The sequence below is a fragment of the Panthera leo genome, chromosome B1 (genome assembly GCF_018350215.1).
Source record: "Panthera leo isolate Ple1 chromosome B1, P.leo_Ple1_pat1.1, whole genome shotgun sequence".
Lineage (NCBI taxonomy): Eukaryota > Metazoa > Chordata > Mammalia > Carnivora > Felidae > Panthera > Panthera leo.
Window position 1 is genome coordinate 138,940,704 of NC_056682.1, and position 22,569 is coordinate 138,963,272.

Here is a 22,569-nt window from a genome sequence, read left to right on the forward strand (position 1 = left end):
GTCAGATACACATCTGCAAAAGAAATATACAACCTGACAATGACTAGGATATAGAGATGAGACCAAAGGGGAAAATGATATCTTTTCATGACAGAGTCCTAAAGTAGAATCATGTACTGATTTTTAAAAAAAAATCATGGCATTTGGGGTTCCACAGATCTCTGTTTGGTCCTGGATTTCTAGTTGTGAAAGCAAATGTATCTGTGTGGAACTTTGGGTTAAGCCAATTAACACCTCTACGATGCACATTGTTTGAGGTTAGAAGATGAAAAAAAAAAAAAAAATCCCTAAGCCATAAGGCTGCAGTGAAGAGTAAGTGAAATAATGAATATAAATTATTTGTATATTTTTATGAGTTCCCTGTACACAGTAAGTGCTCAGTTAACTTTTATCAGCATCATAATTATCTCTGACTTTGAGTACAGCCTCGTACAGTGGCATGGAGGAACCTGAGTGGGTCTAAGGGCTGGAATTCAACTCATCCAGAGTGGTAGAGCAACACAGGGCATGACTGGACTGACGGCAAATATGACTCCTAAAATCTGAGAAGTTAATTTAGGCCAGGAGTCAGAAACTCAAATGCCTGCAAGAATCCAGGCGGTACTAGAAATGAGTAACTTAAGGGGGACAGTGCAGATGCAGTTTGTGTGAGTGGTCAAGTCCATGACTTTGTTAATCTGGTGAGAACATACCCCATCTCAGGAGGCAGCGGCTATTTAATTCTAGATCATGTTGAAATGAGAGAATACAGGCTCAGTGTGGGAAGACCTTAATTAGTTTTTAAGAGAATCTGAATCCAATATACTTTATGTGACATTTCCTGTTTCTAAAACACTGAAACAATTATTTAAATACATTGTATAGGCCAAACAAAACATGTCTGCAGCCAGACACTAACTGGATCTTTGGTCTATGGCTTCTTCCATCACGCCTATCTAAGATTAATATTGGTCCTAAAGATCAGGATGGGATTAAACCTCTGGGTTGAGGACAAGTAGACAGATATACACATACCCACATACAGAGAAAGAGGTGGGGGGGGGGGGAGAGAGAGAGAGAGAGAGAGAGAATTGAACCAAAACAAGAGCCACATATGTCATTGTAAATTTTCTAGCAGTCACACTAAAGAAAAGTAAAAAAAAAAAAAAAAAAAAAGGGAAATAATTTTAATAATATATCTCATTTAACCCAACATATCATTTTAGCATGTAATTAATGCATATCTATTATTCAGATAGTTAATATTTTTATAAAAAAATCTTCAAAATCAGGTATGCATTTTACACCTGGCATATTTTATTTCAGAGTTAGTTACATTTAAAGAGCTCAACAGCCACAGCACAGGTCTCGAATATGCTTCTCAAACTTTAATATGCATATTGAAATTTGCGGGATCATGTTAAAGGCTAATTGTGATTCACTGGTTAGCGTAGAGCCTCAAATGCTTTATTGTTGATGCTACTGGTCCATGGACTACACTTTGGACATTAAGGAGCTAGAGGGTTGTGGAAAGTCTCCTTCAGTAGGAATTCTTTTTCACTTAAAGTATTCCCTCTCTTTCAAATTCAGTAAATATCTGTTAAAGAGACTAAACTGATATTCTACTAGTTAGTCACCATATTTAGATGTGGAACAACATTAATAACTTTAAAAATAGGCAATATTTTACATACCTCTTGCAGAAGAACTGAGTCATTTACTCCTTTTTCTTTTAAACATGAGAACCTGCTAATCTATTACCAGATGGTTTCATGAGAACACACTTAGGCACACGGTAAGCACAACTTTAAATTCTAACTTCAGAAGTTTGGCATGTTAAATATTTTAATAAAACAGACAATGGGATTTCAAGGGAAATTTGATAAATAATATCTCAAAGCTTTAGTATTTAGGGCCATTCCTCGGTCAAGGGTATGAATATTTCATAGACTCTCCAAAGAGAAACACAAAGAAAACTTTTTCATTTCCTCCTGACCATTCAACTTGAGAAATAGGTAGTGCTCTCTAGGCAGACCTTAGATCTTTGTGGACATGATATGGATACATAAATATGGAAACATAAGCAGCTAAATGTGGAACAGAATAGAAATCAAGGATTCTACATAGCGCAGTTATGCTCAGAATACAAAAGCTTTTAAAGCCAAAATAGTGTTCTGGAGGTGAGCAGTGAATTACCGTTGCTAAGAACTTGCTCTCACTCACCAATTGTTTCTCTTGTGAACTTTACCAGGTGGTTTACCTATTCTCTCCTCTCTCAGATGGTAAGAATACTGTGTGTTGAACAACTAAGTTATTCACATATGCTGACAGGAAGGTATTGAATCTTAAACACGTGGTCAGGATGGACTGACAAAACATCAAGTTCCCAGGGCCCTTTCTTCTGCTGCATTTCATAATAGCCTCAGCTGTGATATTTATATTTTCCACAACACAGGATTCCAATCATAGAACTAATGTCTCTTCCTACACAGAATAAAATAGCATGTCAAAAGGTAAGTAAACATAAAGAGACTTTTATGAAATCTTCAATTTTAAAGTCTTTGTTTTAGTTCTGAATTGAACTAAGTATGGAACTACATATACCAAATATACCCCCCTCCCCACCCCGGTAACAACTGTTTGGTCATTTTTTTTGGCATGAAATCTGTTGAGTGAAAAATCTAAAGTTTGATTGTGATAGATGGCTTAAGTTAGGTTCATGTGGTAAAAATTATTCAGTGGGATCATTAGAATAGAGATAACTTTTTTAAAAGGTCAGAAATTATCTAGCACTGATGAGGAAAAAAATGATAAAACTCACTAATATGTTAAAAGAAATTTTAAAAGGCATAAATAAATTAAGTAGATAAATGGAAGATTTAATATCATAAAGATGCCAATTAACTGTACGTTGGTGACAACTCAAAAGCAATTCCAATCAAAATTACAGCTTTTTTGTGTGTGAACTTCACAAACCAATTCTAGAATTTCTATGTTAGAGTAAGGGACAAGCGTAACCTAGATGCTTCTGAAGAAGAAAAACCTACCTTTCTTCATGCCAAGAATTATTCCTAAAATATACTAAATGAGCAAGATCCTATTATTTCAAGGAAAGACCAATAAAACTAAAGAGTGAGCCCAGAAACAAGCTAACATGTACAGAACCTAACTTATCCCACAAATGGTGTAGCAGATGTGAGAGAGATGATAGTGGACATTTCAATAAATGTTCTAGGACAAACTATGAGTCATACAGGAAAACAATAACAAAAAGTAGACCCTTGCCCAATAGCCATATATAATATTAAATCTGTCTGGGTTAAAGATGTAAAAAAAATAAAAGCAAAACCATACTCTATAGGACAATATCATTATGTCTTCCATAAGGATAAGGATGGTTAAACAAAACACAAGAAAGTGCAAACTTCAGATGAAAAGAAATATATTAACCAAATATATTAATCTGACTATCAAAACCTCTGACTTCTGACCATCAAAAGTTAATGTAAAGGAAGTGAAAAGAGAGTTGCACATGGGAGGATGGGAGTTTTCAATACATACGAGAGACAAAGGATTAATCAATGTCCAAAAGATAAAAAGAATTCACAATCTGTAGGAAAAAGAGGAATAAATAACTAATAGAAAAGATGAGGAAAAGTCTTAATAGATAATTCACAGAAAGGAAATTTGAACAACCAATAAAAGATACCCAGCCTGATCAGTAATTATAGAAATGAAAGTTAAAAACCACAATGAGAGATCTTTTATAATTCACTACAGGGGGAGGAAAAATGTGTGTTAACTATACAGCACTTCTGGTGGGTACAGATTAGTATAACCACTTTGAAAACAATTTAGCATTCTCTGTGTACTCTTTTGTGTTTTTGATTTTGCATTTTTTTCATAAGTGTAGGAAAATAATCAAACATTTATTTTGTTTTTCTGCATGAACTGAATTCTATTTTAGGATAACCAAATAAGTGATGAGGAAAACTTATTCTCTGTGGAAGAATTCTAGCTAAAAATGAGGAACAAATGACAGTAGTAGAGAATTACCATTATACAATCCTTGGTAAAAATATTTAGATACATTTCATTATTATATGCTAAAACCATTTGGGTGAAATGATGGGGAACTTTATTGTGCAGTGATCAGACTGATACCACCTGAACCCATTCATCAAGCTCACAGAGCTTCACATATTAAAAATTTTTACCTAAAAAAAAAAAAATTGAGCCTGGATTTCATCAAGCTGGCTGACAGGAAATAGAGGGATAGAGGTGGGATGTAAAACAACAGCGTAGAGTGATCAGTCACATTTAGAATACGAGACATTTCTTAGGATAAATGATGTGGTTTCTCCAACAAATCAATAGCATAAAAAATAAAAGGAAGGAGGGGACTGTTACATAGGAAAAGAATTGCAGAAGATAGAATAAGAAAACACAAAATTATTTGGATTTCGATGTGGTAAAACCAACTGTGGAAAAATAACTTTAAGACAATCAATGAAATATGAGTAAGAACTAACTATGTATTAGATGATATTAAAGCATTATTAGTTAGTATGACAACATCTTGATGTTTTCTGTTAAAATGTTATCAGATAAAGATTCATACTGAAATATTAGTATGAACAATTCATATAGGTGAAATGACACATTTTACATTTGCTTTAATATAAACAAAGATGTTTAGGTTATAGAATCTAATATTTTTGGTAAATTATTAGTTATGGAGTGGTGGTGGAGAGGAAGAGGTCTAGGATAACATCTGGATATGCCTTGGGTTGCAAGGGCAATGCCATTATCCAAGGCAGGGGATACAGAAGCAACAGCACACTTCAGAGATTAAAACAAGTTTAATTTTGAAAATAAATTTTAGGTGCTAATGAGATACACAGAAGGTTTTCTGAAGTAAGCAGTAGGATACATGAATATGAAATAAGAAGAGAGATCTGTGTTAAGGTTGTAGCTGTGAACACAACTCAACTCTAGAAAAGTGGTCAAATCACCCAGGAGAATGTACATTATAAGAAAAGAAGCCTAAGGATGATCTCTGGTGAATGCCAACATGTATGAAATAAACAATGGGACAGTTCAATGAGGGATTCTGAAAATAAAAAGGGTATTTGAATAGTGTTGAGAAGAAAGGGTTACTCAGCATAATGATTAATCAACACTAACCAAATAAGGTAGAGAAGTTAAGTAAGAGAAGAACTGAAAATAATCCACAGGGTGTTGAAGTTGGCAGTCATTGGTGCTGTTTGCAGGAGTCATTCCATTTGAATAATGGTGGCAGAGAACTAATTACCTTGGGTTAGCACCTACCTGGGGACTGAGAAATGGAGACACTTGTTATTTTGAGGAGCTCAGATAAAAACTGAAAGAGAGGGAGTGAAATAGTTGGAGTGCAAGGAATATTTCCTTATTTGTTTATTTTTTATATTTTTAGTTTATTTTTTATTTATTTTGAGAGAGAGAGAAAGTCAGGGAGGGGCAGAGGGAGAGGGATAGAGAATCCCAAGCAGGCCTTGTGCTGTCAGCACAGAGCCCTGATGTGGAGCTTGATCTCATAACAGTGAGATCATGACCTCAGCCAAAATCAAGAATCAGATGCTCACCCGACTGAGCCACTCAGGTGCCTCAAGATGATTTCATTTTTTAATATAGAAATGGCTTCAGCATGTTTAGAGGCAAGATAAAGGGGCTAGTTGAGAGAGTCAGTTTGAGAATTTTTAAAAACGGAGAACAGATGAAGTGTAGCTTCAGTGGAAAGATGGATGGAAAGCATCAAAAACATGTTGAATAAATTAGCTCTAAACAGAACAAGTTGGTATTTTTTCTCTGGATTTGTAAAAATGTTGTGAGACTAGATATATGTATAAAGGAATATTTCACTTGGTAAGAATAAACTATCAATTCTTCTTCAAGAAATAAATGTATTTCTAAAAGTAGAGGGTGCAGCCACCTAAGGTCAGACGTATTTTGCTTTAGAACTATCGCCAGAAAAAAAGCCTGAGTCATTCCTAGGGCATATATCCCTTATGGTTCTTGGGGAAGCATAGGTCTTGCTGTGTTGGAAGAATGTGCACAGGTTTGCAGCAAATTGGCCCTCTGAGAACTGGGCGAATGGACAAGACAGCATGGTTGTAGGCCAAGAGTCAGGAGAAGTCATATTCTGAATGCAGATGGCAGGCCCAGGGGCCAAAGGCTGCTGGAATGGAATTGTGAGTGAAAATAATCAGAAGGGTACTCTGAGGGGAACACTGACTAGTGAGGAAGTCTATTTTGGTTGACAAAAAGAATCAGGTGGTAGTCTCTATATTTAGACTGAACGTAATATGTGAAAAGTGAGGCAAATCATATATTGAGAGGAGTCAGTGTCAGCAGTTGGCAACAAAGGTCTTGAGGGTGGGGTGGAGGTTTAGAATATTTCTGGATATTTTTTAGAATATTTCTGGATATCCACACCTCAGTGAAATTTCCTAAAATTTCCCCTAGGAGAATCCAGGAATTCGGCTACAGGTGCATTTAAAAAAAAAAAAAAAAAAAAAAAAAAAGTCCGTATCAATCTACTTTTGATGTTAGCAGGATAGATACAGCCAGAGCACAAAAAAGATTGGAAGAGAGGAGTTAAGTGACTTGTAGGTGAGATAAGAAAAGGTGGGTCCATTAAGGTGATGATGAGTTAAGAAGTCTTTAGAAAATAGCCATAGGATGCATAAAAATGGCAGGAATGTCAGAGGAGCAGAGTGTTATTTATTGTAAGTGTCAAATAATTGGGATACAGTGGAGAGTTCAAGTATAATACTGCTACCACTTTTGAATTCTATGGAAAGTAAGAGAATTAAAAAGTTAGCTTGAGAGCTATTCAGAAGAAGATAGAAGGGCTGATCTGTGAATAAACTGACAGTATAGAGCAGGTCATCTGTGATAGGTTGAGGTCTCCAGAGGAAAGGGCAGGGGTCAACAGTAAAAAGAATGTGGGTGGGGAGGAATCCCAGAATAGGCCAGTGATGAGAATAAATGAGGGTGAGCTAGTCAAAGGCTTGTACTTTGGTTGGTGGCCAAAGAAAAGAGGGAGGAGAATGTGTTAGATGGACTGTTCCCGAGGCTCCTAAGCAGACCAAGTCCCCAGTGGGCAAGAGCTTATGAGATTAGCCATTTTTAGGCTCTACTTATCATTTAAAAGGAATGTCACTGAAAATTTACTTACCTCATCTCTGAAAAGTTCTCTTCCTCAGACTGTTAATGGAAAAAGTACATCTATGATCATTCCCCACTTAATTTTTTTTAATTTTGTATTCAAACCAATCTTATCATATTCCAAATGCATATGTATATGCATATCGACACAGATATATATATATACTCTAGAGACAGAGATAGAGAGAGATAGAGAGAGAGAGAGATACATACACACATATCTATATAGATATATATAGATATCTCTACTCCAGGCACGATGTAGAACATAAAATAAAGATCTTTTACCAGGCCACTGAGGAGCTTATTCTTGTATTGAAAGTGTGAAGAGTGCATATAATTTACCTCATATCTGTGGGTTTTGGAAGAAGTCTTCTTTTTCCACTAAAATAGACTTCAAAATCTTCAATCTTTAGTCTGTGGGCGTAGTCAATGTATCCTGACACTTCCTGCCCATGCGAGTTTTTGTCACGAATAAAGATCACGGTCTGGTAGAACACACAAAAGATGGAGAATAGAAAGAGAAAATGAACAAAAGTTATTTGAATACATTGCATATGATAATGAAAGCTAGAGACTTGGGGCGTTACATGTATCAGACCCTATTCTTAAATGCTTTACATTTCAGCCTTGCCATGATCCTAGGAAGTAGGTATGATTATTTACTCCTGACAAATGAAGAAATTCATTACAAGTTAACTTCACATTCATATAATGTGCATTTACAATAATTTTATATGACAATATCAGTAAATAATTTATAGAGGTCTTCTAAAGGGCAGACATTAAGTGTTTGTAGTATATTATTTACTTGTCCCCCAGTCCTATGGTCTTCTTGATGTCATAATTTTTTTAAGTTTATTTATTTATTTTGAGAGAAAGAATGGAAAAGAGAGCGAGAAAGCATGCACAGGAGTGGGGGAGTGGCAGGGGGAGAGACAGAGAGAACCCCAAGCAGGTTCTGCACTGCCAGCGTAGAGCCTGATGTGGGGCTCGAACACAAAACCACCAGATGGTGACCTGAGCCAAAACCACCAGATGGTGACCTGAGCTGGTGAAAACAAAACCACCAGATGGTGACCTGAGCTGGATGCTTAACCAACTGAACCACCCACAAGCCTCTTGTCATACTATTTTTTAGATGGGAAAACTGAGGAACAGAGAGGTTGAGTACTTCACTCATGTTCTCACAGCTAGAAATGGAAAATTGAGATTAAAACTCTGGCTCATGTGATTGTCTTTCTAATCACTACATCATTTTTCCATCTGAATGCTTATATATTTTCCGTTATAGAGATATAAATATCTGGTTCCTTCTCATGACCATGAAAGTCAAAAAATCTCTTTATAAATTAAAGTCACCTTACAAATTAATTCCATAAGTCAAAATAAACAGCAAGTACATATTTCTCATTCATCTTAATTCTTGCACAATATTGTTATTCACCTACTACATGTTAGGTTCCACTGTAAGTGCCAAGGACACAAGACAGTAAGTATCCTGGCCTCTCAGAACTTATGTTCTGGTGAGGGGAGACAGATGAGATATGGAAAGGAAAAAGTACTTCTGGAGAGTGATAAATGCCATATAAATAAAGCAAATAAAGAAGCAAATAAAGCAAATAAATAAACAAAGCAAATAAAGAAGATGGTTGACTGGAGAATGAGTTGCTTGTGGTGAAGCCTACTTCAAGTAATCAGAAAAGACCTTGGGGAGGCTAATTTAAACCATGACTTGAAGTCTAAAGGATGAGAAAAAGTTAGCCATGTAAAGATCTAGAACAGAAGCCTCTCAGGCAAAGGGAATACCTGATGCCAAGGTCCTTAAGTGGGAACAAGCTCACGCAAATAAAAGAACTGTAATCTTTTCTCTATCGAGCCAACGGACATTGATCTCAAATTCTAAGAGAAAAACAAAACAAAGAAGTGAGGAAACAAAAAAAATACAACTGTAACTGGAAGAGTTCTTGATGTATTTATTTCCAAATTGAATTCAAACTGCAGAATTTTATGGCAAAGTTCTACATTTGGAAGAAACTATAAAGAATCTTCCTTTTCCTCTCCAGCAATCATTAGATGGTTCCTTGTTGTATCTTTGTGTAGTCAATTATAGGAAGTACTAACATGGGTTACCTTAGACAGCAGAGCTTCCAGAAAACTAAAAGAATTTTTTCCCAGCCGAACCTGAGGAAACACGTTGCTAACAGCTTCCCAGTTGAAAAGCAGAATAAGCCATGGTTTACTGCTAGTTGCTAGTTTGCTAAATCTCACCTGCCTGCTGTGGTTGTTTGGCATTGAGTGCTAAGGATACTGTGTTGAGAAGGATTCTGAGGTACATTCTTGGCTTAAGGACAGGAAGTATGGTGATGGATTAGTACCATTTCCCATAGATATGGCAGAAAGAGCTAGCATTGTCATTCCTGTGCTCAGACTTACATAGATTCAATCCCTAGTCCTTTTCATTTTCACCATATAACTCCAGTTAAATTTAGATTTCTCCATGATTTTAGCCACACAGTTTTTAGCTTTTGCAGCACAAATTCTTAAATGGATAGTATCTCAATGAGACTTCCTGGGACTATTACACTATTAAACCCATACCTAACATTGCTATCCCTGCTTAAACAACACTATGTGCTGTAACTATCGATGTTTCCTATGCAGTCCTAAAGGTGCTTGGAATCTTTATTCCATCAAGGCTGCTCCTGATGTTAGGTAAGTCATACAGGCACACACACACACATAAACATACACACACACACACACACACACACACACACACACACAGAGAGAGAGAGAGAGAGAGAGGGAGAGAGAGAGAGAGAAATAAAAAGTCCCAAATAAGTCCTCTACTTTAAAATGGAACTCTATTAACAGGGGAAAAAAAAGACTCCTCTGTCTGCCTCTGTCTTTGTCCCTGTCTCTCTTTTTAAATGAGATGGGCCAGCCTTATTTTTTCAACAGAATGGCATACCAAATATTGTAACAGACCTTCCTGCTGAAAAATACAAATTCTGGATAATATCTAAAAAGCAACTTGTAACATGCGTTGATGCACGGGCAAGAAAACGAGGAATACTAGAGTCAAACACTTAGTGAAACCAGACCCCCAGAAAGGAAAGCAGAGCCCTAAAGCCATCTTTGGCCTGCAGGCATGTGCCCAACCCCAGGGAATCTCAGCAAGAATTTCATGATTTGGGTGGTTGGAGGTGACCAGAAACAAAATCCAGGCTTTCAGGTAGAGAGACTAATACGACTTATTGCCACAACATAGGGCAGAGAAATAAAAGGATGAAAACAATCTTCCATGTGTCCGGAGAAAAGAAGAATCATTCCAGAAGTATACATCCAGAGAAAGTATCTTTCTAATGAGCAAAATATAGACATTTTCAGACCAAAGAATGAGACTTTTCTTTGATTGACAAAAGACTCTTGCTCAGAGAAATCCTAGAGGATGTCCAGTTGACCCTTGAACAACGTGGGTTTGAATGACACAACTCCACTTGTATGTGGATTTTTTTCAATAACTCCAGTACAGTACTGTAAATGTATTTTTCCTTCCTTATGATTTTCTTAATATTTTCTTTTCTCTAGCTTACTTTATTGTAATAATACAGTATATAATACATACAACATACACAATATGTGTTAGTTAACTGTTTGTGTCATCAGTAAGGTTTCCAATCAACAGTACGCTATTAGTTAAGTTTTTGAGGAGTTAAAGTTGTATGCAGATATTTGACTGCGTGGTGGGGTTGGCACATTTAACTCCTATGTTGTTTAAGAGTCAACTGTACTTCATGCAAAAGAAAATGACTCTAACTGAAAGGTCAGAGATAAAGAATAGAATGATAATCAAAGAAAATATATGGAAAAAATATAAACAAATACTGACTGTGTAAAAGAATAATAATAATGTCTTCTGTAATATAAAAAACAATAATATGTCTAAAATTTTAAAACAAACATATATGTTAAAATGTTGGAATGTCCTTGGATTTTTAAGAATAAAGGCAGTTATATTGATTAATTCTAGAATTTGATAAATATACATGTATAAATCTAGGACCACCATCAACAAATAGAAAATACTGTATATGATCTTTAAATTATTAGAGGAAGAAAAAAATGAGGAAAAAGTGATCAATCAATGAAACAGAGGGCAAGAAGGTAGATGAAAAATATGTGAGAGGCAGGAAAAATCCACATACAAGTGGAGCTGTGTAATTCAAACCCACGTTGTTCAAGGGTCAACTGGACCTCCTCTAGGATTTCTCTGAGCAAGAGTCTTTTGTCAACCAAAGAAAAGTCTCATTCTTTGGTGTGAAAATGTCTATATTTTGCTCAAAATGTAATGATAGTGGTATGGGCTGAATTGTGTCCCCTCAAAATCCGTATGTTGAAACCCTATCCCTCAGTACCTCAGAGAATGTATTTGGTCATAGGGCCTTTAAAGAAGTTATTAAATTTAAATGAGCCCATGAGAGTAGTCCCTAATCCAATCTAACTTTATAAGAAGAGGATATTTGGACCTATAGACATCAGGGGTTTGTATGTAGGGGAAAGACCATGTGAAGACTTAGTAGGAAAGGGGTACTGGCAAGCCAAGGAGGAAGGCTTCAGAAGAAACCAGCCCTGCTGACATCTTGATCTATCTCTGACTCCTAGCTTCAAGGACTGTGAGAAAATAAATTTCTGTTGTTTAAGCCACCCAGTATGTGGTATTTTGTTATGGCAGCACTAGCTAACTGATACATACGGTAGTAAATTAAAATAGTTGAGTAATGACAATCAATGTAAATGGCTAAATGTTTAAGTTAAAAAACAAAGGTTCTTAGAATGGATAAAAAATATGATATAAAATGTACAGTTGAAAGTTAACTGTTTAAAGAATATGCATACGAAGATGTCCAAAAGAGGGTTGGTATTAGCATATTAGTATGAGACAAATGAGTTTGAAGACAAAAACTGTTCCTAGAGATGGAGAGTCACTAGACAATGATAAAAGATTCAATACAGAAAGATAGAACAATTATAACCTTGAACAAACCTTTGAAAACATAGTTTCAAAATATGGAAACCAAAATGGATAGAATTACAAAAATAAATGAACAAGTCATCAGCATCATGGTTAATTTATGTCTCACCTTAGGTTTCAGATCAATCCATAAATTCCATAATCATTCTAAAATTAATATAGATTGTAAAGAATTAAAAACACAAGCTTGAGTGCTCGGTTTTTACCTTAGCCAAATACCTAAACATCTCAATGTTTTGCGGATAAAATGACTGATGGTCTAAAATTATATATATATTTAGCCACGATTTCACTATTTTATATTATTATATAAAACCTTCCCATGTGAGTTAAAGACCATTGTCCATGGGAATCTGAAGTAAATTATTTCAAATCCCACTTCTCCAGCCTCGTGAGAGTTAAGCGGATGCTCTGTGATTTTTGTGACTCCTGGGATTTTTTGGGGCTAGAGAACTTAAGTCAGGCCAAACTGAGTATAAGTGAGGGTTCCTCCAGGTTCACTGTATGTCTTTGAGTGGGTTGTTCAAACTCTTAACACCTCTCTATATTCATAAGGCTTATGCTCCTAAGTTGGTTCCCGCAAAATCTACGGAGCTTCTACCAAACAGAACTAAATACCTCCAAAATAAATAGACAGAGAAACAAACAAACAAAACCAAAATAAACAAAAGACAAAAATCCTGTTTGGACCTAAGCATTTAGTTAGCTAAGCCTTCTTTAGCCTCTTCCTTCTTCCTGTTTCTCCTTCAGCTCTATAGAGCAACAAAATAATCTCTTTCGTTTTGCATCGAATTGCTCAGCTCATAAATCAGGTGCTGTCAGAGGCTTACCTTCTGCCCTATGCACTCAATTTGTTAGCAACATGCAAATATTGCTTCTTTTTCAATGGGGGATTTCTAGTGATCATTGTATCTATAATTTCTTTTCTTTTCCATAGAAACAAATCAGTTCACTGATGACTTTCCAAGTATGGCTACATAGGTGTAAAAGTATATTTTGAAAGACTTTTTAGTAAGATAAAAAAAACTGCTAAAATAAAAATCCTAATGAAGATGCTTCATGAAATCATTTTTAAAAGTTGATTAAAGCTATTGATGTGTAGTAATTGGTGACAGATTGTCAGGAAATTACAACTTAACATTTAACTACAGAATTACATCATTATAAAAGCACAGTGCAGATAACAGGAAAAAAATAATAAAACAGAAGAGGTAAGAGAGAGGTGTAGTATTGGACAGCTGGTTGAAATGTTATTGTCTCATTTATTTTTTATGATATGAATTGTCCAAGAATTAGAATTCAGTTAACTAACACTCTTGACTAATACATTTAATGTATTCATCTATGAAATGTATATTTTCCCCTAAAGTGGACGCTAATTACTCCTACTATTAGTACTCCTAGGTATCATTTCTTAAGAAGACACTATGCTCTGAGCAAATAGTAAAAGCTTTCTATTCATTATCTTTTTTAATTCTCTCAAACATGTATAATGGCTAGATAGCATTGTTTTCCTCATTTTGTAAATGTAGGAGTTAAAACATTGAGAAGATTCCCTTCAAAGACCTGCAACCAGAGAATGAGGTACCCACATCATACCCAGGATGCCTTCTCATGAAGTCCATGTTTTTAACCACTCCATGGTGGACACACAGACTTGGATCCAAACATGGCCTTGCCATCTACTTACTTTGTGACACTGATAAAGTCATTATCCTTTTTTAAGATTCAGTGTCACCTATTACAAAATGAACATAACAGCTGCTTCTCAGAGTCGCTGTGTGAACTAAAACCATTTTTGCTAAGCGATTAACAATGCTTGGCACATGGTAAACATTCTGAGTATTGTCTATTGCTTTTTAAAATTTTTATTATTACCATTACTATTGTATTTATACTATGCTAAGAGTTTTATCAGTTCCTTAGGGATAAGGAAATGGAATATTTTTATCAGAATTCCATTGCCTGGGTGTGTATAATTATGTTGCAGGACATGGTTCAATTCATTTGTTACGTTCAGTCATTCTCAGTTAAAACTTTGGATGTATTTGGAAGTTAAAATTTAAACAATTTTTCTTTCCTGATACTATTATATGCAAACAGGATGGACCCAATTGACAATAAAATCATAATGCTGGCATCCAGAATGGGCAGAATAGGAAGAGAACTCTTTTTGAAGAATTAGCTTAAATCAGCTTGACTGTGATGCCTTTTAATAGTTGCAAGCTTTCTTATTTGGAGCCTTGTATTGTTTCACTAGGAATTATCAAACGTTATAAATAATTGGGGCACTTGGGTAGCTCAGTCAGGTAAGCATCGGACTCCTGATTTTGGCTCAGGCCATGATCTCACGGTTTGTGAGTTCAGGCCCCGCATCAGACTCTGTGCTGACAGTGTCTGCTTGGGATTCTCTCTCTCCTTCTCCCTCTCTGTTCCTCCCCGACTTGTGTTCTCTCTGTGTCTTTCAAAATAAATACATAAGCTTTAAAAAAAATCTTATAAATGTTTTAAGTTTCTCTAATAACACTTTCCTTTAAAAAAATAACAGCTTTATTGAGGTATAGTTTACATAACATAAAATTCACCCTAAAGTTTTAAATGCACAGATCAATGATTTTCAGTAAATTTGAAGGGCCATGCAACACAGTCCAGTTTCTAGAATATTTGCATCACCGCAAAGAGATCCCTTGTGCCCATTTGCAGTCATCTCTGTTCCCACCCCCATCCCCCGGCAACCACTAATCTACTTTCTGCCTCTATAGATTTGCCTTTTCTGTATTTTTCATATAAATGGAATCATACAATATATGGTCTTTTTCATTCTAATATTTTTTTTTTATCACAGTTAATTTCCCAAAAGACACATGAAAACTATAAGGGCTCTTTTAAATGATGATGTTATGTTTATAAAAAGGCAAACTTCCAAAATGTTCACTGTCCTTAGATAAAACCGTTCAGTCCTCTTTAGAACAAGTCAAAGTATAACCAACATAAATACTTCAGTCAATCAAATGATATTCATTTGAAGCCATGAACACTGGTTTACATTTATTTGCAACCTAAGCAGAAAACACTAGTTTTTGTAACAATGACATAAACTACAAGAACAAGCCTTTGATAAATATTAAGATACAAGTATTCCTGATTTTGAAAAGGGTTCTGACACCAAAGAGAATAGGAAATCTGAGATTTTATGAAGAAGGTCTGTGACCTCAAGTGTGAGTCAGTGTTAGTTGAAAAGACTTATGGAATGCCTAGTCAGGTCCTCATTACTTCTCGTGTGTTCGGAAAAGATGAATTAAAGTACAATTTAGACCATTAATATATCATTTGGATCTTTGGCTGCTTGTCTTTTCCCAGAAGTGGATTAAAATACAAATTCATAAACTTGTTATGAGTTGAGTACATGTGTTGCCTGATTTTTCTTGCCAAACGCTAATGAGGAGACATAAACCTGATACACTGAAACGGGACTTTTTCAACAGTGAAGCCAAAGTCACTTGGAAAAAAAAAAAAAAAAAAACATTGCAAGCAGTATGTTGCTAAAACTGAAACACCCATTTCAGGGTATGAAAGCTGTCAAGCAAGCTAAGTTCTTGTGCTGCCCCTCTGGGATGGTCAGTATGCTCCCTGAAGGAGAACAAGTGAAGAAAGAATTTGTATCTCCTGTAATTTTAAAACTCTTGGAATGCTTTCATGAATCATTAGTTTTAGGGAGTCTTCTCCTTTCAGAAGAGAAATGACTCTGCAAAGGGAGTCTAAGTTCTGACAATCTTTTGTAACATTTCAAAATGTCTGTCCTTACATACATTTCTCTAAAACAAGCTCCTTTCTGAAATTTATACTGCTAATTATTTTAAAATTCTATATCCTCTTGCGTGATTGCAATTGGACACATTTCTTTTTACTTATACACACAATTCTCGTGGGTATGTTTAAGAGAGTTCTTTGTTCTTCCTGTTGGGAGACTTAGGCTCAGAACCAGCACACTCTTGCTTCTATATCCTATTGGCCAGAGCGGGTCAGAGGCCAGCCCAGATTCCAGAAGCCCGGAGAGGGACTTCTTGATGGGCGGAGCTACAAAAGTGTCATTGCAAAGGGGTGTGGATAAAGGACAAAGTGGAGGATTGTGGCCCCTTTTTAATCTATAGTTAATATACCGTAAAGAACCTAGGAGTCGGGCATGTAGCAGGTTTACTCATTTTGCAACAGTTGGAGATTCGATTTCTGAGAGGAATCATGGACTCATAACTTTTTTCACTCCCACTTTATATGACAGATCCATATCTGAAAAGGCTTTTTGCATTACCAGTGAGGTTAAGAATAATTAAGGAATATTTGGCCCCACTGCTAGTATCCAAAATGTTCTGGAAATTCTAGTGAATGAAAATAATACTAAAAGTACATATAAGCTCTAAATACATGAAAGGAGAATAGGAAGTTATTATATTTTGTATTAAAGGGTAATGACTTAGAAAATCCAAGGCAGCTAACTAAAACACTTCTAAGACCACTCAGTAAGTTAATCCAATTCAAAATATCTATGCAAAAATAAAAAATAATAGCATGGTTTAACACTAGCAATAACCTACTAGCTACTGTGCTATCAATATCTATTTAAATGATGCTTTTTAAATTATTATAACATTTGGGGTGCCTGGGTGGCTCATTTGGTTAAGCGTCCTGCCGACTCTTGATTTTGGTTCAGGTCATGATCCCATGGTTCGTGGGGTCGAGCCCCCTGTGGGGTTCTGCACTCCAGGCTCCATGCTGACAGTGCAGAGCCTGCTTGGGATTCTCTCTCCCCCTCTCTATGCTCCTCCCCTGCTCAAGCACATGCACTCTTTCTCTCGAGAATAAATAAATAAACACATTGTTTAAACAAATTTCAAATATTGTAACATTCCTCCAAATATTTTTCAGTTTTTTCTAAAAAAATAATAAAAAATTAAACAAAGAGGCTACACTGCTGAAAGGAAAGTTATTATTATACAATAAATGTACTGAAATTCTAAGCAAAACACCAATGGAGCATTTCCTATTACTTAAAGCTCTACCTTGAAGAGTAAGTGGTTAACACTATATAAGATAATTTTTAAAAGGAAAAACAAACAGCAGAACTTGTACTACTAGATATAATGGTATAGTAACTAAATCTTGTATCATTGGTAAAGTGATAGATGCATAATGGAAAGTAATAACTTCAGAAATACCCCTATACATACAAATGCACACAGTATATATGTTTTTCTATAGGGTGATATTTTTAAATGTTCTACAATGAATATCTATTCTTCCTTTAACAACATGATCCCAAAATCTTGTCTTCAAACATACCACTCTCTGACCTCCATCTCCTGTCTTTGTAGCTCACACACTCTGGAAGCTCCATTTCCACAGTGCTTTCAGATCTTTGGAGCTGCTAATCCATTAAACCACCATGTTTCATTGTTTATTACCCTCTTCACATACCCCCCTGTTTATCCAGCTTACGTTCCACAGTGCAGCATCATAATTGTTCACTTGCACACCCTTTCAAATTCGTTTCACACATCCTTTCGGTATGCTCACTGAAAATAGCCCAACATTGTTTCAAACCACCTTCCCTCTCAGTTTGCTTTTGCATAGCAACAATGGAGTTTGGCTGGAGAAAAAGAAAACTATGATGACTAGTCTCACAAATATTAACACTAGCAGCATGACCTCCCTGCAGCATTTGACTATAAACTCTATTGGCCCTATATAGTCCTTGCATATTGATTGGCTATGATAATTTTCTTCCTCCTGCAACCTGATTTTTTTTTTTATATTGTCTTTCCTCAAACTTTCAAAAGTATCCTTCTTCACACTCAATAGTTCTCTCTTTGAAAATAGAAGAAATCAGAGCAGGGCCCCTCATCTTCCTTCAATCAAATCAATCTATGCAAGTTAGATTGAGGATCTACGTGAGGATTTGTGTTCTTCCGTTTGTCCTGTTGTGAGAGCTGGAGTATCCAGGCTTCTATCCAAGGCCAGCCTGTTGTTTTCCACATTGAACCACAATGAGTAACCTCTCTTGTTACTCTTTAATCATTGATGTTTTACCTTCTGTAATATCATCACTACTGACATATAAATATACTATATCATCTATTATTTGAAAAAAAAAAAAACCCAGCTAGTTGCAGTCCCAAGGTTTTGCTTTTCTTTACAATTCTTATGATCTCCTTAGCCATTGCAAACAGGCTTTTTTCCTGGAGCACTCTGATAAATAGTTCTGTCTCTCACATCTACTATTCCATCTTGCCAAATCCCATGGTCAATTCTCATTTTTAATTTCACTTGAACTCCCTGCAACATTTGACGTAATTGTTCACCTTCCTCTTTCCTGAAACATTTTTTTTTCATGTAGTTTCAGGGACATCATATATTCCCAAGTTTTTCTTTTGCTTCACCAATTTTTTCTTTATTGGATCCTTCTTTTCTTTCTAATGTCCAAGTTTTATAGCTCTCCAAGGCTCAATCTTCATCTTTTCTCTGTCTGCATTCACTCACCAATTGATCTTATCCAGTGTTCCATAGCTTTAAGTATCAGTCTTAGTCTTTCATGAGCTTTAGACTCATGTGGATAATTTTTATAAAAATCTTTATCTCCAGCCTTGAGGTTTTCCCTGAATCTCAATCAACGTTGTATGTGTTTTTGTCTACCACATCATTCTAACTGGATGCAATCTGGACATCTTGGTTAGCAGAACCATACCATCATTCTGTAAATCTGCTTTTAATTATGCCTCCTACAAAAGCAAGTAGCTTCAAAATCAAAATGTAGATGTCTCTGCATTAACCCTGATTTCTCTTCTACTTCCCACATCTAATAAATCACCAAGTTCTCTTGATCATACCTTTAAATATATATCTCAAACTATGCCTTTGTTTTCCATAACCATTGCTAATATCAAATCAGATATCTGAAATAACAAACCTTATTGTTTCTCTGCTGACCTGTCACAACTACCTTCTGGGACATCGTTTTTCACTCCAACCACCTTCAAAAGTATCCCAGAATTTCTGCTGTAGCACAGAAATCTGAATGTATTTCACCTTGTTTTGGTAGTTATTTGGAGTCTGAACTGCTAACCTCTTTAATATTGTAGATTGCCCATGATCTGATGCCAAACTACCAATCCAAGACCACTCTCACCTCCTCTTTCATGTAACCCCTTTTGTGCAAGATATTTGCTTAATTGCACACTTACTATTTCTTTGTGTTTAATGATGCATTTATATATTTTCAAAGACTCAAATACTACCTCAAAGCTTATCTAGAAATACAATTTTATCTTCATCACTCCTCCTTGATCTTGGTACCTGTTCCTCACAAGAACCCCATTTAACTTTTTCAACTGTTTCTAAATAACATATTAATACTGATACTTCTTACTTTTTTTTCTTTTTTACCTACTTCCTTCTGTGGAAGATGATGATTTATCTCTATTACCTGTCTCCTTTTTCCTCTCAAACCACTTCTAAACCTTTCTTCTATTCAGCCCCCCCCCCCCAGTAGAGCAATATTATAATTTTCGGTTAAGTGATTATGTATTGTTTACAATTTTAGTACCATTTAAACATTACCACAACTAAGCCACAGAGTTAGAGAGGTCAAGGTGTTTATTCCCCCAGCTATGATTACTTTCCTTTCTTCAAAACTTTTTATTTTCCAGAAGTTTAATGACCTTGGCTTCACACCCCCGAAGTTTTCTATGAACCTATCACTAATCCATTCCAAAATTTTCAACACAACTACCACTGTCTCCTCAATGCATTCATAATGCAACCATTTTATTTTTTCTCGGAGACTTACTTTTTGGAGTTCAATCTTCTTTCACCTATATTTAATTCTTTCTAGTCTTCCACCAGAATTAACTACCATTTTTGGGAATTCTCTTCACTATTATCTTAGGAATCTCCTCTGCTTCTCACATGAGCTCCCATAACATTTTTTCGTTTATTTCCTTATTTAGAGAGAGACAGACAGAGAAAGCAAACAGGGGAGAGGCAGAGAGAATTGGGGGCGGGGAGAGAGAATCTCAAGTAGGCTCCGTGCTATCAGTACGGTGGCCAACATGGGGCTGGAACTCACGAACTGTGAGATCCTGACCTGAGCAGAAAGCAAGAGTCCGACTCTTAACCGACTGCGCCACCCAGGTGCTCCAACCATAACAGTTTTTAAAATGTTTCTATTTTGTACCTACTACTTTATATTGTAGTATTCGAGGTCCTTGTAGGCCGGAGACTGTATCTAATTAACTTCGTATGCTTTATCTAACTTTGCATGCTTCATATCTCTCCTGGTTCTTAGTTTATGGTAGGTTTCCAACCAGCAGGTTGGAATTCAGTTGATTAAATAAAGTCCAGCAAGATCATCTGCCAATGTACTATTGATTTAATTATTCTTCACAGAAAGTGTCCCCATGCAACAGAATAATTGTGGTGCTAAAAGCTAACTTTTTATGAGTGTTTACTGTATGCCAAGGTCTTCTCTCATTTAATCCTAACAAAAGTTCCGTAATATAGGTAATAATGATTATTAATTATATTGTTCACTATCTATAATATTATTCATTATTTATATTATTTATTTATTATTTATATAATTTATTATTATAATTATTATATATACTATAAATATTATAATATTTTATTATTGATTATATTATTATATTATTAATTATTATTAATTACACATACTCATCATGAATTCTATTTTATAGATTAGAAAACTAAAGCACCAGGAGGTGTTTGGGCCTAGGCTCATATAGTTAGTGTGTCATCAGAATTCCAACAGAAAACAATGGCAACACTTGTTTATTAACAAAGGAACTAATGGATGATGCACAGGGTCACCTCAAGGAATACTGCATGTAGCTGGGGCTACTAGTAGTGAAACTGACACCATCCCTGCCACTGGCCTTCTCCTTATTCCTTCAAGCAGGAAAGCTTACCAGAATCCCAAATGGAGAGAGACATACACAGATTGAGAGCATCCTGGAGAAGAGAAGAGACCTTATATCAAGTGACAAAGAGCTGGAGAAAATTCTGCAAAAGGAGGGCCAAGGGAATAAATCCTTCCTGCAGGAGCTCCATGCTGGCTAAATCTAACTGGGGCCAGATCCCTGATACCACATATGTACTCGCATAGAAGCAGCCTCCCTGGGTAGAGAGTAGATTGGAGAAAAATGGAAGAGAATCTGAAGTAGCAAAACAAAGGTACTAGGAATTGTAATGGTAATGCTGGGATTTGTACCCAAGTATTTGGTTTGCCTATGCTCTTACTACTGTGCTATGCTTGTGGGGTGGCAGGCAGGAAGAGAGGATCTGTCTTCAATTCAGATTTCAGAAACAAAGTGATTCTTATGAACAAAGGAATTCTTATTTCCTTTTCAAAATCAACATCCATCTTGCAAGGAAAACACAACTGTTTAGGAGAATAAGAGACATCTTGGAACCTAACACAAAAATGACTACAACATTGCATTGGCATTCTCATTAGCAAGCAGATAGGCCCTGGGTACATCGCAGAGTGTATTGCTTTGTTTGGATCAAAGGCTCACGCACAAGCAAAGACTAAGCAACCAGGAATAAGAAAAGCTTCTCTCAGTGGGATACTAGCATCCTGTGACATGCAACAAAGGATATGACCAGGCCAGAATAGAGTCTCATCAATTAACAGGTCTAATTATGGGTTAAAACCACTTCCTTGGTAGGGAGCAACTATATATTGATATCTGAATCCACTACGTAGGCTTTATCATTGATTGAATATGAATTTGTAGTAAATTATTTATCATTGTCATTATGGACTGACATTTGTCTATCTCAAGAAATTCTTTCATTATCTCCGTACAATTCTCAATTAAAAAAAAACCCTCATTTTTGTCTTTTAATACAGACTTCTGAAGAGTGTAAATCATACTATGCTTTAGAGGTGATAATTCAAATACAGTAAAGCCTTGGTTTGGAAGCATAATTTATTCCAGAAACATGCTTGTAATCCAAAGCAATTGTATATCAGAGAATTTCCCCATAAGAAATAATGGAAACTCAGATGATTCATTCCACAACCCAAAAATATTCATATTAAAATGATCACAATATTGTAACATAATACAAAATAATAAAGAAAATACAAAAGAAAAACAAAAAGAAACAAATTAACTTGCACTTATCTTTGAAAACCTTTGTGGCTGGAAGCAGTGAGACAAGAGAGAGGAGGGTTATTGCATAGGACAACTTTCACTATCACTAAAGGAATCACTGCTATCTATTGGCTCAATGAAATCTTTTTCTTTTTGTTCAACTTTAAC

General features: G+C 35.7%; 1 protein-coding gene across 4 annotated transcripts in view; it reads right to left on the reverse strand.

Annotated features, from left to right (window-relative positions):
• CFAP299 (cilia and flagella associated protein 299) overlaps positions 1–22,569 on the reverse strand; it is a 615,622-nt gene that overhangs the window by 86,064 nt on the left and 506,989 nt on the right. For all 4 annotated transcript variants that reach the window (XR_006201860.1, XM_042936098.1, XM_042936099.1 and 1 more), the window contains exon 4: positions 7,534–7,676. Coding sequence is in view for 3 of the 4 variants with exons in the window: in XM_042936098.1 (XP_042792032.1) it covers positions 7,534–7,676 (143 nt within the window). In the remaining variant the exon portion in view is untranslated. The remainder of the gene's footprint in view (positions 1–7,533; positions 7,677–22,569) is intronic.